Below are 19,692 nucleotides of genomic sequence, written 5' to 3' on the forward strand. Positions count from 1 at the left end.
CAAATAACCTTATCTGTGACTTAAAATAGATTTTGTAAACCTAGAAAGCAAGAAAACAAATTGGGAAAGGGTGCTGAATATGGATATGAGTCTGGAGACAGGCGGTACATGTATTGATGTGAAATGATTGGTGTGTTTCTCATTGCAGGACAATCTGAACTTACTGCTAACGGAGGAGGAGATGTACAGCCTGAATGAGACCTTCAGCCAGTGTAAAGTCATCCCAGGTGAGCCATGATCCCAGTAAAGAGGAGAGGAAAAAGTAGTTTATTGATCTGTGTCCCTCTGCCAAGCTGCACAACCACCGATGGTCATCCTATTCCTCAACATCTATTGGCATGCTGTATCTTTCTGTGCCCGGTCCCCCAACTCCCTCTGTAGGCTTCATAACTGCTATGGCTTTTGTATGTGATTGGAAATTTTAAAATACGTAGACTGCATATAAAATACTTTTCATCATTATCAGTAGGTCAGATAGATTAAGGTGTGTCCATATATGAATTATAATAAGTACCAAAAAATTACCACAACGGTACCAACGTCCCCAAGTTACATATTTTGAAAGAACACTGCTCTGAGGTCACAGAGCTCTCGCCAAAGCGAGGCAATTGAGGGCTGTAGAACCAAAAAATGGGACTTTAGCGGTACCAAATAGACATAAAGTATTAACACGGAAATGTAAAATATAAAATATTAAAGCTTTATTCAATTTACATATAAAATCATCCGCTTAAACAATAAGCTGAATGAGGAAGAAAGAAGAATACAAAAAGAAAAACCAAAAGAAACAATTTTGTGGGATATATCACATAGATAAATACAACAGTTTTACCAAGACCATATATAAAGGTTATATGAGAGTGGCTAATCCGGTGGATAGTCGGGTTCTAGTCCACAAAGAGGCGCCCAACGTGTTTCGCCAAAGGCTTCTTCAGGGGGCGGTAAACTGTTGAAATTATGGTCATAATACTCTATCAAAAAATAAAAGACATATGTTACATAAAATTAGTACACACAAAGCATTGATTATGTGGGCAATGTGCCATGCAGATCCAAAAAGGGAAGCCACACCAGTTGGAATAGATAGATAGTTGGAATAGATACCCAAAAGTCCAGAAACAGATAGCCACAGGGTGAAACGCATGCAAAGGGTTGTGGGACGCGCAAGGAAAAACTGGAGGGGACGAGTGCGGGAGCCGATATTGAATAGCTCTAGTTATACATAGAAGTGAATAGATGGAATCCTCTGCATCAGAGGCGTAACTAGAACCTTCAGGGCCCCCGTGCAAGAAACCATGAAGGGCCCCCCCCGACCCCTGGCCGGGGCCCTTCCCTTCAAGCCTGGGGCTCTTCCAACTGACCCTGGGGCCCATTACTCTCATTGCGGGGCCCTTTTTTTACGGTCCCGCAGTGGGACCCTTTTACAGGTTCTGCAGTGGGCCCCCTTCCTGCTATCTTGGGACCCCCCCCACGGTGGTGGAATGAGTGTGACCTTTGCAATCCTGGAAGTTCACCCACTGGTGTCAGTAGTTTTTATTTTTTGGTATTTTAATTGTATTTTTTATCATTCTATTTTATTTTTTTACAATGTCACCGACTATGACCCTTCGCAAGCACGCCGCCTCTGGTTTTGATTTTGAATGTAGAAGCTGTTCGGGAGAAGAAGGGGACAGCAGACAGTTGGCTATCCAAAAGAAGAAAAAGGGGGAAAAAAAACATTCTGAAAACTACACATTCAAGTGCGTGCAAGGATTTGTTATGAAGCAGTGGTGAACAGGTTCTGGCTCTATATCCATCTAACATTTCTGCGCAGTCTGCTCTTGTGTGAGAACACCTGAGCATTGAGTTCTGGTGAGTGGCCAATCCTACTATTTTGTGGTGTGACACCTGGTGGTGGATGGTGACCTAGCAATCCAACTCACTTTCACTTACCCTTGGATTTCATGGACTGAATGGACATTAGTTCTTCCTCTTTTTTGATTACTTTTTTGAAAATGTTTGTTTAGCAGTATTCTTCATAGCTTGCTTACAACATCTTGAGTCACTTATAGTTGATCTCGTGCGCTACTTTGTTCAATTCGTATTCGGAATTCATTCTATGTACTTTTTTGAATTTTCTTAACATTTCTTATTTTTTTTTTTCTGATTCGAAACCTTGTCAGGATTCAAAAAAATATTCTTTGGGGGGGGGGGGGGGATTTTTGCTGGGGGCAAATGGGAAGAAAGAGAATTTAACCTGGGGAGGATGGGGGGGCAAAGATCTGTGCTGGGAGGGGGTATTTATGCTTGGGGTAAGCATGCAGATTAATGGCTGAGGAGGAGGAGAATTTTGCTGACACATAATGCTCATACATCTTGGCGGGGGGGGGGGGGTAATTTGGCACGTTGGCCCAGGGCTCTAGATGACCTTGTCCTGCCATCGGTGACTAGGGATACTGTTGTTGGCTGCAGTGGCTGTGGTGACACTGGCAATGGTGTGGCAGCAATCAGGAACACAATTGCTTGCTGGCTTTCACTGGTCTGGTGACATTGTACTGGTGTGGCAGCGATCAGGAACACTGTTAGTGACTTACACTAATCTGGTGACACTGGGACCAGTATGGTATCTGTCAGGAACACTGTTGCTGGCTGTACTGGCTTGGTGCAGTTGTGATCAGGTGCACAGTTGCTGGCTTGAACTGGTCCGGTGACACTGTACTAGTGTGGCAGTGATCAGAAACACTGTTTCTGATTTACACTGGTCTGATGACACTGAGACTGGTGTGGTGGCGATCAGGAGCATTATTTCTAGCTTACACTGGTATGGTAAAACTAGGCGTGGTGTGGCAGTGACTATGGAAACTGTTGTTGGCTGCGGTGGTTGTGGTGACACTGGCACTGGTGTGGCAGCGATCAGGAACACTGTTGCTGGCTGCACTGGTCTCATGACAATGGGACTGGTGTGGCAGCAATCAGGAACAGTGCCACTGGCTTATACTGGTCTTGCGACACTCTATTTGTGTGGTGGAGATCATAAACACTGTTGCTGGCTTGCACTAGTCTGGTGACATTGAACTGGAGTGGCAGCGATCATGTTTTCTGTTTTACATTGGTCTGGTGGCACTGGGACCAGTATGGCAACTGTCAGGAACACTGTTGCTGGCTGCACTGGTCTGGTGTGGAGGCAACCAGGAATGATGTTTCTGGCTTACACTGATTGGGTGACTTTGAGACCGGCGCAGTGGTGATTGGATACACTGCTGCTGGTTTGCACTGGTCAGGTGACTGTTGCTGATTTGCACTGGTCTGATGGCACTGTGACTGGTGTGGTTGCGATCAGGAACACCATTTCTGGCTTACACTCGTATGGTGAAATTGAGAGTAGTGTGTCAGTGACTAGGGACACTGTTGCTGGCTGAACTGGTCTCATGACACTGTGAATGGTGTGGCGGGTATCAGTAACAGTGTTGCTGATTTACACTGGTCTGATGGCACTGAGACTGGTGCGGTGGTGATCAGGAACACTGATGGCTTACACTGGTCTGGTGACCCTGGGACCAGTATGGCAGTGATTAGACATGTGCATGACAAAAAAATTTGTTTTGTTTAATTTATATTTGTTAATCTGGTTATTTACTTTAGTAAAATTCAGTTGATTCATTCAATTCGTATTTGTAATGCGTTTCTATGTATTTTTTTAGAATTTTCCTAAAATTTGTACATTTTTTTTTCCGATTCAAATTGTTGGAATTGATACATTTTTGAATCAGTCAAACTCAAAATGTATTTATTTTTTTTTTAGATTTGAATGCGGCAGCCAAATTGTTCGCATTTAGGAAGTGCATTTTATTTCAGAACTGACTGAAGTACCTACTGAACTGAGTCTGACCAAGATTAGTTTGAACCATCTATGGCCAGCTTAAGGGACTCTGGTTGGTCTAGGTCAGTGATGGTGAACCTTGGCACCCCAGATGTCTTGGAACTACATTTCCCATGATGCTCATGCATTCTGCAGTGTAGTTGAGCATCATGGAAAATGTAGTTCCAAAACATATGGGGTGCCAAGGTTCGCCATCACTGGTCTAGGTTGTATGCTTAAGGTTATTGTCTTGTTGGAAGGAAGGAGAACATTCAGCTCAGCCTAAGGTATGAAGTGCTGTGTTTGGATGCAGAAGAAACTTTGATTGAGCCTCAAACCATGGACCCTGAAAAGTCTACTTGTCCCAGACCAGTCTATAATGCTGCTGGAAAACACACACATCCCCGCAGCAGGACACTGCCTGCCACCACCATGCTTCACTGCTGGGATGGCATTGGGCAGGTGATGGTGGGATTCCTACCTAAATTACATTTACACTTAAGGCAACAAAATTCTATATTTCTCTTTCTTCAAACCAGAGAAACATTCTTGTTCCTGACAGTCTAAGAGTTCTTTAGGTTCTTTATTGAAAAATCAGAGAAGACTTTTATGTGTTTTGCAATGAGGAGAGGCTTCATCTAGCCATAATAAAGGCCACATCAGTGGGGGCCTGCAGTGATTGTTGTCTTTGTAGTTCTCAATCTCAAAATTGTCCCATCTACACACGGGATCTCTGGAGCTCTGTCAGAGTGACCAAACATCTGGTTGTGTTTTATTCACATTAATCTTTTTTATATTAATAATAAGTTTACATTATTTTATAATGCTTACATTGGATGGCTTCTGGCACTTTGGAGAGGTGTTCTATTCATGGAAGACTTCACTGTACAGGGCAGATGGCAGACAGCGTGTATGGCGTTGTGTGGGTAAGCGGTTTGCTGATGTCAACATTGTGGATGGAGTGGCCCATGGTGGTGGTGGGGTTATGGTATGGGCAGGCGTATGTTATGGACAAGGAACACAGGTGCATTTTATTGATGGCATTTTGAATGCACAGAGATACCGTGACGAGATCCTGAGGCCCATTGATGAGCTATTCATCCACAACCATCACCTCATGTTGCAGCATGATAATGCACGGCCTCATGGTGCAAGGATCTGTACACAATTCCTGGAAGCTGAAAACATCCCAGTTCTTGCATGGCCAGCATAGTCACCGGACATGTCTCCCATTGAGCATGTTTGGGATGCTCTGGATCGACGCATAGGACAGCGTGTTCCAAGTCCTGCCAATATCCAGCAACTTCCCACAGCCATTGAAGAGGAGTGGACCAACATTTCACAGGCCACAATCACCAACCTGATCAACTCTATGTGAAGGAGATGTGTTGCACTGCATGAGGCAAATGGTGGTCACACCAGATACTGACTGGTTTTCGGACCCCCCCCCCCCCCCCCAATACAGTAAAACTGCACATTTTAGAGTGGCCTTTTATTGTGGCCAGCCTAAGGCACACCTGTGCATTAATCATGCTGTCTAATCAGCATCTTGATATGCCACACCTGTGAGGTGGATGGATTATCTCGGCAAAGGAGAAGTGCTCACTAACACAGATTTAGACAGCTTTGTGAACAATACTTGAGAGAAATCGTCCTTTTGTGTATATAGGAAAAGTCTTAGATCTTTGAGTTCAGCTCATGAAAAATGGGGGCAAAAACAAAAGTGTTGCATTTATAATTTTGTTCAGTGTATATGTTACTTGTTTCTTTTTATCAGATTTACACTGGCATAGTGAACAAACAAAAGAAAAATCTTCTTCAAATGTTTACAATTTATTTTTAAATCACCTTTGTCTTTCAAAAAAACAGCATTATTCCGAAATGGAACACTAATAACACACACAGTCTTTGATTTCAACAATATGTTTACAGTTCAAATTCAAATTGAATTTGATGTAAAATTTGAGTTAAATTTCAATTTGAATTTTGTGAATTCAGACAAATTTCGGAAATTCTGAGAAATTTTGTCTGGTGTAGAAGAACTCAACAGACTAATTTTGTTTAGTTATTCAGAGAATTCAGTAAAATGAGTTTGTACTGTAATATGGGGATTTGGATATAGCCGAATCTCCAAATAACCAAAAATGTGTCAGAATATTTATTCAGAACGAAACAAACCGCACATGTCTAATGTTTGGACCAGTTTGGTGTTGAGGAACTCAACTGGCCTACAACTGGCCCTGACGTCAACCCTACAGAGCACCTTTTCTCCTCAAAGACATGGTTGGACCAGTCTGGTGTGGAAGAACTGGAGTAGTCTGACCTCAACCCTACTGAACACATTTGCTACATAAAAACCTGGTCGGACCGGTCTGGTGTGGAAGAACTCAACGAGTTTTGTTTCGTTATTCGGAGAATTGGGTAAAATTAGTTTGTACTGTAATTCGGGGATTTGGATATACTTGAATCTCCAAAAAACTAAAAAAATGTGTCAGAATATTTATTCAGAAGGAAACGAACCGCACATGTCTAATGTTTGGACCACTTTGGTGTTGAGGAACTCAACTGGCCTACAACTGGCCCTGACGTCAACCCTACAGAGTACCTTTGCGCCTCAAAGACATGGTTGGACCAGTATGGCGGCAAGAACTGGAGTAGTCTTCACAGAACCCTGACCTCAACCCTACTGAACACATTTGCGAACAAATTTTGTTTCGTTATTCAGAGAATTCGGTAAAATTAGTTATGTACTGTTTTCGGGGATTTGGATATAGCCGAATCTCAGAATAACTAAAAATTTGTCAGAATATTTATTCAGAATGAAACAAATTGCATATGTCTAATGTTTGGACCAGTTTGTCGTTGAGGAACACAACTGGCCCTGACGTCAACCCTACAGAGCACTTTTGCTCCACAAAGACATGGTTGGACCAGTATGGTGTGGAAGAACTGGAGTAGTTTGCACAGAACCCTGACCTCAACCCTACTGAACACATTTGCTACATAAAAACTTGGTTGGACCAGTCTGGTGTGGAAGAACTCAACGGATGAATTTTGTTTCGTTATTCGGAGAATACGAAACGAACCGCACATGTCTAATATTTGGACCAGTTTGGTGTTGAGGAACTCAACTGGCCTACAACTGGCCCTGACGTCAACCCTACAGAGTACCTTTGCTCCTCAAAGACATGGTTGGACCAGTCTGGTGTGGAAGAACCGTAGTGGTCTGCACAGAACCCTGACCTCAACCCTACTGAATACATTTGCTACATAAAAACTTGGTTGAACCGGTCTGGTGTGGAAGAACTCAACAGAAAAATTTTGTTTTATTATTATGGGAATTTGGTAAATTTATTTGTACTGCAATTCAGGGATTCGGATATATCCGAATCTCTGAATAACGAAAAATCTGTATGAATATTTATTCAGAAAATAAAAAGAACCACACATGTTTAGCAGCGATCAGGAACACTGTTGATAGTTTATACTGGTCTGGTGACACTGGGACCAGTATGGCAGCTATCAGGAACGCTGTTTCTGGCTTACACTGGTCTTGTGACTCTGAGACTGGTCCAGTGGTGATCAAGTACACTGTTGCTGGCTTACACTGGTCCGGTGATTCTGAGACTGGTGTAGTGGTGATCGGGTACGCTTTTGCTGGCTTACACTGGTCTGGTGACTCTGAGACTGGTCCAGTGGTGATCAAGTACACTGTTGCTGGCTTGCACTGGTCCGGTGACACTGTACTGGTGTGATGGTGATCAGGAACACTGTTACTGGCTGCACTGGTCTAATGTGGTGGCAATCATGAACACCATTTCTGGCTTACACTGGTCTGTCGACACTGGGACTGGTGTGGTGGCGATCAGGATACTGTTTCAGGCTGCACTGGTATGGTGACACTATACTGGCGTCACCACAATTAACTTGACCTTTTATCAATACACTGGGCCTATAGTACAGTTTTCTGGTAGAACAACTGATGGACTCCACTCCACCAAATCAGCAACAGAAGGAACTTTCTATTCCTAGCTCACCTTTACCTCCAATTATAAGGCCAGATTTTTAATTTTTTTATTTTATTTTCGCGGTGGTGCAAAAACCTACAACAAAAAAACCCGTAAATGTACAAAAAATGTGCATGTGAGCACACACTAAAAAGTGCACTTAAGGGTGTGCTTTTAGTCCACCTCCTGAAATGGTAGGACCTCTACCCTGATCCCCCAAGGTGCGAGGCTCCTGACAGGGACAAAGGTTTACATGGTCTGCCTGGCGAGAAGGCTTGGTTGACCCCGTTCTTCTAGGCCAGCCGAAGCTGATCCCGAATACTTGGTCGAGGGGCTCTCCTGAAGAGAGACCCCCCAGAGGCAGGGGAGGAAGGAACCTGAGGGCCACACATCCTCCCCCTAGATGCCAGGGTAACCCTTCATCCGTGAGAAAAACACACAAAAGTGAAAGAGTGACAAAATGTGGAAGAGAAATAAATAAAAAATAAAAAAGTGGCCGTGCCAAATGTGAATTGGCCTATGCCCTGAGACCTGGTAGACAAAAATTGCCCCCGGACTTAGGCCGAAAGGCCAGGTCCTAAAAGGCGCAGTGCAGAAAGAAAGCAAGTTTGGTGCCTTTTCACACCGTGGGAGTCCCACACCCAAGTGTTACTAAGAGCATCCCTAGAGTGACCACTTCCAGGGGGCACAGACACCGTGGACCTTCTCTCCTCCTGGCTCATGGCCAGACAAGATAGACCATTCAAATCAGGAGGCAATGGTCTCTTCCACCTTTCCCGGGGGGAATTATTCCCGTGCCTCAACTGCCTGTGGGCACCCCGGTTTCTGCTCCAGTCGGTACTAACCTTCCAAGCCCCCATCACTCCAGCAGGTTTGCATAGCCACCACCCAACCTTGGTCAGGTCAGATGACAGCACAGCGCCCCCCACTGGATCACTGATAAGAAACAGATACTACACTTGGTCTTAGCCAAAAGGCCGAGAAGCGAATTATAATGGCAGATGTTGCACTCGGGACACAAGGTTGTGAGAAGGGTCATACAGTCAGGGGCCCTTAAAAAATATGATGGGGCCCCACAAAACCTAGTTATACCCCTCTGTGGAAGCTGAAATGCGTAACATGCTTTCCTTGGAATACGATAAGATGGGGAATTTGTACCAGTTTTACGCATCACTAAATTCTTAATTGAAAGTGCCAGCTGAAACCTGACATCAGCTCGGCGCAACTTTGAACACTAATTGCTTTGCTCCATCAACACGTCCGGAAAGTACTACATGAAGCATTTTCTGAAATGCATCGCCGTCCTCTGCTCTGGGGGGACAGCCAAGCAGATTGAAAGGGATGCTGAGCTGGTATTCGGTTTTTCAGCTTCAGGAAATAGAATCCTTTTAAAGGACAGTGTAAAAATAAATAAATAAATAAATGAATAAAGTAAAAAAAAAAAAATGATCAGTAGGATTACATGAAATATAGATTGAGAACCTGTCAGAGACCTGAGGACTCAACCTGAGAAATTCAAACCCAGCATCTGCTGAAAAATGCAGACGATGCTCAAAACTCTTGCTTGGTCCACTGCAGCTGTTAGGGAGTAATTATGAGAGGAGAAATTTGATCAAATCACTTTTGTCAATAGTGAAATTTAGCTGAAGTCGAAAGTGGAGCTGCCTTTGCAAAATGGTCTTGAAAAGAAAAAAATATCTTGTATTATTATTTTACACAGTATTTTATTGAGATTTTTCAGGTTTTTTTTTTTTTTTTTTTGCAAATTGTTATTTTTTTTTTTTACTTTTTTTTTTTTTGGTGGGGGATATATTTAAATTAGTTTGATTTATTTCAATAAGGGGTGTATTTCCAGCATTAAAAATGTGCAGAGCTATTTGTCCTGTGAAACTGCTTGTACATTACTTCTGTGCGTTGAACAGAAAAATCAAATGTTGCTAAGCTATTTTTTCCTTCAGGTCAGATGTTCTTCATGGATAAGAATAATGTGAATCAGGAAAATAATGCATTATGGCCGGTAGATGGAGCTAGTGATCCAAACCAAAAATAATTAATGATCATCAACTCCATCTAGTGACCAAAATGTGGTATTTTCCTAATTCACGCTATACTTATGAATGAAGAATATCCGATCTAAAAAGGAAATAGCCTAATAACAATCAATTTTGCCAACGTTAGTTAAGGACAAATGTAAACCCTCTAAGTGTTCTTTGTGGGTTTTTTTTTTTGTACTTCACTGTTATTTTTTACATATATTTTACTTTGAAAGATATAAAATAATATTATTAATAATAAACATAATTCTATAAAGTAAATTATAATAATAATAATAATAATACTATTAACAATCCTAAAATCAATTATATAGAGTTAAAGTTATAGTGGTGAAAATAAAAGTAATAATAATAATAATAATAATAATAATAATAATAATAATAATAATAATAACATTATTATTAATAATAATAAAAATAATACTAATAATAATAATAATAATAATAATAATAATAGTAATAATAATAATAATAATAATATAGAAAATGAAATAATAATAATAATAATAATAATAATAATATATCTATTTAGGAGCTAGAATAGGCGTATGAAGCACACCTGGTTGAATTACTACTTGATTTATGCTTTTAAAGTGTAAAATACGTCTGTAAAGATGAGAGAGCCGTTTTTCTCTGTTGTTCCTGATGAAGCAGCTATTGGTTACAGCAATTTGCGAAACGTGTTGAACCGGCTTTTTATGTCACCATTTACAGTTGATACAGTCTGCAATTATGATGCAATTTTTCAATGTCATTGATGTCTGTTGTTTTTAAGCAATTTCTACCATAATAAAATTAATTTCTCTTACATATGCTCACCGTATTATTGAGTCTCAGACCCTCAAAAGTCCTATAATTAGGCACTATCATGATTGGATCTTAGGACCATGTGATTGTATGCCTGTGTCTTCTTTTTCTAGTTCTAATAATATATCTATATTAGAAATAATTAAATAATATATAAAAATAAAATAATAATAATAATAATCAATAATAGTAATAATAATAATAGTAATAATAATAATAATAATAATCCCTTCTAGATTGTAAGCTCTAACGAGCAGGGCCCTCTAGTTCCTCCTGTATTGAATTGTATTGTAACTGTATTGTCTTCCCTCACATTGTAAAGCACTGTGCAAACTGTTGGCGCTATATAAATCCTATATAATAAATAATAATAATAATAATAGAAATATATCTATATTAGAAATAATTAAATATTTACAAATATAATAATAATAAGAAGAAGAAGAATATCAAGTTTAGTTTAAGAATATAATGTATAACACATTTTGTACTGTAAGGCGTTTGCAAAACGGGTGGAACTCTGCTTTAGAGTCGTCTGGTGGTCTACCACAGGAAATAAGTATGCTTTTTAGAGCCATCTATGGGCTATCATAGGAAATAAGTATGCTTATTAGAGACATCTAGTGGCCTATCATAGGAAATAAGTATGCTCATTAGAGACATCTAGTGGCCTATCATAGGAAATAAGAATGCTCTATAGAGCTATCTAGTGGATTATCATAGGAAATAAGTATGCTCATTAGAGACATCTAGTGGCCTATCATAGGAAATAAGAATGCTCTATAGAGCTATCTAGTGGATTATCATAGGAAATAAGTATGCTCTTTAGCCTATCAATGGAAATAAGTATGCTTTTCATCACCATCTAGTGGCCTACCATAAGAAATAAGCATGCTCTTTAGAGCCATCTAGTGGTCTATCATTGGAAATAAGTATGCTCTAGTGGCCTATCATATGAAATAAGTATGTTAGGTGGCCTATCATAGGAAATAAGCATGTTCTTAAGCGCCATCTAGTGGTCTATCATAGGAAATAAGTATGCTCTTTAGAGCCATCTACTGACTTATCACAAGAAATGAGTGTGCTCTTTAGAGCCATCTAGTGGCCTATCATATGAAATAAATATGCTCTTTAGCCTGTACCCTTTTTAGCACCATCTAGTGGTCTATCCTAGAAAATATGAATGCCTCTATGCTCCTTAGAGCCCTCTACTGGCCTATCGTACTAAATAAGTATGCTCTTTAGAGCCATCTAGTGGCCTATCATGGGAAATAAGTATGCCCTTTAAAGCCATCTAGTGGCCTATTATGGGAAATAAGTATGTTTGGTGGCCTATCATAGGAAATAAGTATGCTCTTTAGAGCCATCTAGTGGCCTATCATGGGAAATAAGTATGTTCCTTAGAGCCATCTAGTGGCCTATCATAGGAAATAAAGTATGATATTTAGCCTGTCATAGGAAATATGTATGCTTTTTAGCACCATCTAGTGGCCTACCATAGGAAATAATTATGCTTTTTAGAGCCATCTACCGAATTATCACAAGAAATGAGTGTGCTCCTTAGAGCCATCTAGTGGCCTATCATATAAAATAAGCATGCTCTTTAGTCTGTACCCTTTTTAGCACCATCTAGTGGTCTATCCTAGAAAATATGAATGCCTCTATGCTCCTTAGGTTTAGAGCCCTCTACTGGCCTATCATACTAAATAAGTATGCTCTTTAGAGCCATCTAGTGGCCTATCATGGGAAATAAGTATGTTCCTTAGAGCCATCTAGTGGCCTATCATAGGAAATAAAGTATGATCTTTAGCCTATCATAGGAAATAAGTATGCTTTTTAGTGCCATCTAGTGGCCTACCACAGGAAATAAGTATGCTTTTTAGAGCCATCTACCGGCTTATCACAAGAAATGAGTGTGCTCCTTAGAGCCATCTAGTGGCCTATCATATGAAATAGGCATGCTCTTTAGCCTGTACCCTTTTTAGCACCCTCTAGTGGTCCATCCTTGAAAATATGAATGCCTCTATGCTCCTTAGAGCCCTCTAGTGGCCTATCATAGGAAATGGGCCACTAGATGACACTAAAGAGCATACTTATTTCCTATGATAGGCCACTAGATGACACTAAAGAGCATACTTATCATAGGAGATAAGTATGCTCTTTAGTGTCATCTAGTGGCCATATTGAGGTAATATCTGCATTCACACATTCGAATTACAGGAAATATAGCTGGAGAACATTTGATTTTGCCCCTATTCACACAGAATACATGCAGTTTCAATGAACAAATAGCTATGTAAATTTTGTGAAAACACACTTTTTAATGTTATGCATTAGTTAGCACATCATACTTTTTCATCAACAAATATGTCTGACGCTAGGCCCGCTTTCATATAGTGGTTACCTTGGCCAACTGAAATGCATTTGTTTTTTGGTGAGAAGCCAAACGCTCAGTCAATGTCCTCCAGCCAAAATGAATTCCAAAATGTAGCAATAACGTAGCGATAAGTTTATATTCCATAATGTAATCAAACACCAGAAGCGTGCACCCCCGCGCGTGGATAGACAACTGCGAGGTGCTACAACAGTAACCATGTTTCTTGTTTGTGTGCCGCGGCTGAGCGTACAATTTTTCAGTTTCTAATTGGCTAATTAGAGCTGGCTCTGTGCGCTCTGCTCGGGCTTGTTACAAGCAGCAATCATTTCATTAGCAATCAATAGCATCGAACATCTGGTGCACGGAGGGCGCAGGGCGCAGAGGATCCTGCAAGGAGGTGGGGGGGGGGGCAGTGTGTTCCCGGATGGAGAGGAGTGGGCAGACAGCCAAAATTGTGATACCAGGGAAGAAAGAACGACTGAGATTTGGGAGATGTCGAGTATATCCTCCAGTCTGCTCACTGGGATTTATAGGAATGTTCTCATTTCTAGACCTCCTTCGTTATAGGATCAGAATAAAAGTAGCTGTCAAAGGAAGACTGTGAGGATTCCCTCTGCTGGGCGATAAACAGAGAAATAGGCGTTTGTCTCTATGCAAAACACTGAGAACTTCAATGGAGCAAATCTTATTAAAGAAAAGGCGGAAAACATGCTTAAAGAACAGAGGTCCCAGAAATGAATAAGCAGTCAGGCAGACTTTATACCAGGGGCGTAACTACAGGGGATGCAGGGGTTGCAATCGCTACCGGGCCCCATGCTCCAGGGGGCCCGGTAGCAAACCAGTGGGTGAACTTCCAGGATCGCAAAGGTCACACTTGCGACCGGACCCTGGCATTGCACCACTGTGGGGAGGCCCCAAGATTGCAGGAAGGGGGCCCACAAGATTGCAGGAAGGGGGCCCACTGCAGAACCTGTGAAAGAATCCTGCTGCGGGACCGTAATAAAAGGCCATGCAACGAGTGTAAAGAGCCCCAGGATTAGTGGGAAGAGCCCTGGGCTTGAAGGTAAGGGCCCCGGCCAGGGGTCTGGGGGGCCCTTCATGGTTTCTTGCATCAGGGCCCTGAAGGTTCTAGTTACGCCTCTGCTTTATACTAATATATTCAATAGTCATTGACTTACAGTACATAGACTTTCCAGCTACAGCTATTGTGCGGGGGGTCTAAACATGACTGTGTGCTCCAAAAAGGGACCCAGTGCATCCTGTAACTAGCACTCAGTAAGTGCCCCCTGTAATCAGCACTCAGTAAGTGCCCCCTGTAATCAGCACTCAGAAAGTGCCCCCTGTAATCAGCACTCAGTAAATGCCCCCTGTAATCAGTACTCAGTAAGTGCCCACTGTAATTAGCTATCAGTAAGTGCCCCCTGTAATCAGCACTCAGTAAGTGCCCCTGTAGTCAGCACTCAGAAAGTGCCCCCTGTAATCAGCACTCAGAAAGAGCCCCCTGTAATCAGAACTCAGTAAGTGCCCCCTGTAATTTAGCACTCAGTAAGTGCCCCCTGTAATCAGCACTCAGTAAGTGCACCCTGTAATCAGCACTCAGTAAGTGCCCCCTGTAATCAGCACTCAGTAAGTGCCCCCTGTATTTGGCACTCAGTAAGTGCCCCCTGTAATCAGCACTCAGTAAGTGCCCCCCGTAATCGGCACTCAGTAAGTGCCCCCTGTAATCAGAACTCAGTAAGCAGCACTCAGTAAGTGCCCTGTAATCAGCACTCAGTAAGTGCCCTGTAATCAGCACTCAGTAAGTGCCCCCTGTATTTGGCACTCAGTAAGTGCCCCCTGTAATCAGCACTCAGTAAGTGCCCCCCGTAATCGGCACTCAGTAAGTGCCCCCTGTAATCAGCACTCAGTAAGCAGCACTCAGTAAGTGCCCTGTAATCAGCACTCAGTAAGTGCCCTGTAATCGGCACTCAGTAAGTGCCCCCTGTAATCAGCACTCAGTAGGTGCCCTGTAATCAGCACTCAGTAAGTGCCCCCTGTAATCAGCACTCAGTAAGTGCCCCCTGTAGTCAGCACTCAGTAAGTGCCCCCTGTAGTCAGCACTCAGTAATTGACCCCTGTAGTCAGCACTCAGTAAGTGCCCCCTGTAGTCAGCACTCAGTAAGTGCCCCTGTAGTCAGCAATCAGAAAGTGCCCCCGATAATCAGCAGTCAATAAGTGCCCCCTGTAATCAGCAATCAGTAGGTGCCCCCGATAATCAGCACTCAGTAAGTGCCCACTGTAATCAGCACTCAGTAAGTGCCCACTGTAATCAGCACTCAGTAGGTGTCCCCTGTAGTCAGCACTCAGTAAGTGCCCCCTGTATACTGTGGTATATGTCAGAGCTATATAAATGTATAATAATAGTGTGTGACTGTGGGGGGACATTAGAGTGTAAGCTCCTCTGGTACAGAGACTGATGTGACTGGCTCAGTGATATCTGTACAGCGCTGCGGTATATGTCAGAGCTATATAATGTTCGATAAGTTCTACTGAGCAGGGCCCTCTGATTCCTCCTGTATTGAATCGTATTTTATTTGTACTATCTGTCCTGAACTGTTGGCTCTATATAAATCCTGTATAATAATAATGTATGGAATGCTGTACTCACTGCTGCCCCCTGCTGTCTGTGCACAGAATGTCCGCTGACCCTGGATGACTTCCTCCACTACAAACATCTGGTGAACCGGCGTCTGCAGGAGAAGCAGCTGAGTGACGAGCTGGAGGAACACGCCACTCTGCAGTTCTCCTCCATGGATCCTGAGAAGAAGGGACAGGTAGAATGGGCCGATTTCCTTTCTCATGAGTCCGTCTGCCTACTGCAAAAACTGCGCACCCAGGTGAGCCCTCAATGCTGATTGGTCGTTGGATATGACAGGTAGGGGTTACTATCTACAGAGGGGTCATGCTCCAGGGGAAGTCGGGGAATCTCCTAGAACTCTATTTCTCTGTAGCATGTGTTTTGCGCTGCAGCCTTAACCCTTCCCTGGTGGCCAGACCATTTTTGCTATTGTTTTTTTACAATTTTTACAATTTTTTTTACATTTTTGTTTTTTAAGTTTATTTTCTTTTTTTTTTTAACAAACAAACAATACATTTTTTGGAAGCACAGGAGCGGTAGATTTAAAAGGTGAAACATATTTTATTGTTTTTTTGATCGTTGGAGGAATGTAACCACTTTGACAGCCAATCACAATGGTCACATGAATGGACAATCCTTAAGGCCCCCCAGCTTACAGACCCTGTTTAAAGGACGCCAGGACTGGGTGGCCATACACTAGCAGAATTTATTTAGAAATGTTTCATATAAACCCCTGTAGTTTGGGGCCGGGACAAGGGGTGGGCAGAAGGGACAAATGCCCTGGGCACTGAGGTATCATGAACAGTGGGGAAGCGCGGAAGCCGTTTTAGTACACTAAGGTACCTTGGAAAGCACACTTGGATGGAGGGAAGTCACACCTCCTGACCTTTAAGGCCATGTCCCTTGACCTTTAAGGGACATCTTTATCTCTATCCCTAGCTGCTGACCTTCAAGGGAAAACCCTAAGCCTAAAACTAACCCCTAACCTTAACCTCTAACCCTAAATTGTGTTGGGAGGGGGAATTTAGGGGGTGGCAGGGGGTATTAGTTGTTCTGGGGGGGGGGGGGGTGATAGTACAGATGATTGGAAGGTATTAGTGATAAGAGGGGAAATTTGGGGAGGGGGACTTGTGATTGGGTGGTGGATGGGGAGGAATTTGTGCTGGGAGAGGGTATTTGGAGTGGGGGGAGAGGATGTGTAATGGGAGGGGAAATTTGAGGGGCTGAGAATTTGGGCTAGAAGGAGTGAATTTTTTTGTGGGTCGATTTGTGTGAAGGGGATTTGCAGAGAGGGGGGATTTGGGATGCAAGGGGGCAACGATTTGTGATGGGAGGGGGGATTTCAGCAGGGGGTAGATTTTTCTTGGCAGGAGGGGGGAATTAATGCTTAGGGGGGGGGGGGGTAAGCATGCAGACTAGAGCTCTCTTTTTTTATCTTGGAGGGGGGGTGCACTGTTTGGCATATTTACCCCGGTGTCCTATAGTGGGACTTTAGCAAAATCTCCACTAGCACGAGCTCTACATCCCCTTGACCATACTAGTCCACCTGGCTGCTTGGTGGAAGTGTTCCAGCTTGTAGGAGCTCTAAGTCCCCTTTCTCTCAAAATACCAGTCTCCTGTCTGCTTAGTGGAATGTCCCAGGACAAGAGATTGGGTCACAGTCTATCTAGCACAGTCCCAGAAAAACTTACTGAATATTGCATCTGGCAGACTTAACCCTTTTGGCCCTGGGGGTTTGGAGGGACTCACACTGTCCCTGGAAGTCCTGCTGCTTCAGAAGTGATAACCGTTCAGGCCTCCTGCTGCCCAGGTCCTTCCACGCAAGCTAGGGGTCTCCTAGCAGAGACTGTGGGGTAGTGGAGATCCAAATGTCCTTCCTTTCTCTCAGCTCCTAGCCTGGTGGCAGAGCCCCCCTCAATGCCAGGGTCCCCTCCCAGGCTATACGATACAGCTTCCTCACTCAATCTTCCACCCAACTCGCCTTGCTGGCCAGGCTACCCGATACAGCTTCCTCACTCAAACTTCCACCCAACTCGCCTTGCTGGCCAGGCTACCCGATACAGCTTCCTCACTCAAACTTCCACCCAACTCGCCATGCTGGCCAGGCTACACGATATTTAAGGGCTAATCCAGCCACCTTGCCAGGCCTCCTGCCTGGGGATTGGCCAGATTCCCATAAATATGCAGATTAACACTCCTGACCTCCACCCACTAGTTTCCTGAAGTTTCTAGAACCAGGTAGAGCCCACCAACCTGACCTAGAGTAACCTGACCCAATTACAGACTCACACAACCACAAGAGTCACAAAAACAAATGTACCTACACTAGTTTAGCACTAGAGGGTGCTACATCACTTACAACACAACATATGGCAAAAAGCTAGGCCCTAACGCCCACACGCAGCACATATGCGTCCATGGCCTTCCGATGTTTTTGTACTGAGAGCGTGCTCACTTTACACCCCCACACCACAGAGACCGAGCTGTGAAAGACAGCACTTGGTCTGTATCTGGCGGGACTGATTTCCGATCATGACTCTTTGTGACTCACATGATTGACTGATCTTTCCCATCCCCTGGGGCGGTACGCAAAGACAAAAACCCGTAAGAGAACAAAAAATGCCTTTTGGCTAAGATCTGTTCTTATCAGTTTTCGGAGGGGAGAATGTCAGTGCCTCTTATTGAGTGGGGGCGCTGGCGAGTATCCCTTCTGATGTAATTTGGTAAGGAATGGTGAGAGGACCTTTTTCCTCCTGGGTTGAATCTGGCCTTGTGCACAAGGCTTGTCCCCAGTTGCAGGCAAGGCTCTTCCTAAGCTGTCTAAATTCTGATGCCTCCTGGTAGGGATGGGGTGGCATTTGTCTGACTGAGGGCTGGGCAGTGAAAGAAGCCTGTGGTGTAGGCACCCCTAGGCTGTCGTAGTACTCACAGTGTATGGAGTTCGCTTTGAGCTTACTGGCACCAAGGCCACTGCACCGTGTCACACTTTTTTTCCACCTGTCTCTAGGACTGGGCCTTTTGGCTGGGACCAGAGATTTTTTTTTTTATTCCTGGCCTATGGGCCTGCTATGGTATTGCACTATGGCACTAAGCACTTACCTTCGTTCATTTCTCTCCTTTTTATGTGTATTTGTCACTTAGCACAGTATGCACTTCCTCACAGCACGATTAGGAGGGTGTAGGTCCTCGGGCCTGTCCTGAAAGTCTTGGGAGGGGATGTACATGGCCTTCTGGTCTGGTTTGCTCTTTCTCATGGGGTCTTCCTACGGGGGAGCCCCACCCAGTACTTAGGGTGTACTGTCTCAACAGTCTTTCCAGAGAACTGGGTATGCCTGGTTTCGGCTGGGTGGGCCATTGAGTACTCCAGTCCCTGTCAGGAGCCTCAACTCCCCGGGGGATCAGGGCAAGGGTCCTTTCTCTTTCGGAGTTGGACCATGTGTACACCCTGTGCATTTTTTGGGGTTCTCACTTTTGTGTGAACACTTTCTTTTTTTTTTTTTTTTTTTGCAGCGGTTGCTAAGTTTTAAAGTGTGTTTCATGACACCACGGGACTTAATCACTTAAGGACCGGGGCTTAATTCTGTCATTTGTTGTTTACAAGTTAAAATCAGTATTGTTTGCTAGAAAATTACTTAGAACCCCCAAACATATACACACACACATATATATATATATATATATATATATATATATATATATATATATATATATATATATATATATATATATATGTGTTTATTTATTTTTTTTAGCAGAGGCCCTAGAGAATAAAATGGAGATCATTGTAATACTTTATGTCACACCCTATTTGTGCAGTGTCTTACAAATGCAATTTAAAAAAAAATAAATAAATAAAAATACACTTTATTAAATTTAATAATTAAGAAAACAGTAAAGTTAGCCCAATTTTTTTGTATAATGTGAAGGACTAAAAAATTGAAAATTGATACCGAACATGTCATATACAAAATATACATTAAAATGGCGCCTCC

The 19,692-nt window shown here is 42.9% G+C and overlaps 1 protein-coding gene across 1 annotated transcript in view; it reads left to right on the plus strand.

Annotated features, from left to right (window-relative positions):
• The window catches only part of PHF24 (PHD finger protein 24), a gene marked incomplete at its 5' end in the record, with an annotated part of 124,480 nt that overhangs the window by 84,899 nt on the left and 19,889 nt on the right, over nucleotides 1-19,692 (plus strand). The window contains 2 exons of the mRNA XM_082243954.1: nucleotides 149-227; nucleotides 15,757-15,959. Coding sequence (XP_082100080.1) covers nucleotides 149-227; nucleotides 15,757-15,959 — 282 coding nt within the window. The remainder of the gene's footprint in view (nucleotides 1-148; nucleotides 228-15,756; nucleotides 15,960-19,692) is intronic.

The sequence above is a fragment of the Pelophylax lessonae genome (assembly GCF_965119305.1).
Source record: "Pelophylax lessonae genome assembly, chromosome: 1".
NCBI lineage: Eukaryota > Metazoa > Chordata > Amphibia > Anura > Ranidae > Pelophylax > Pelophylax lessonae.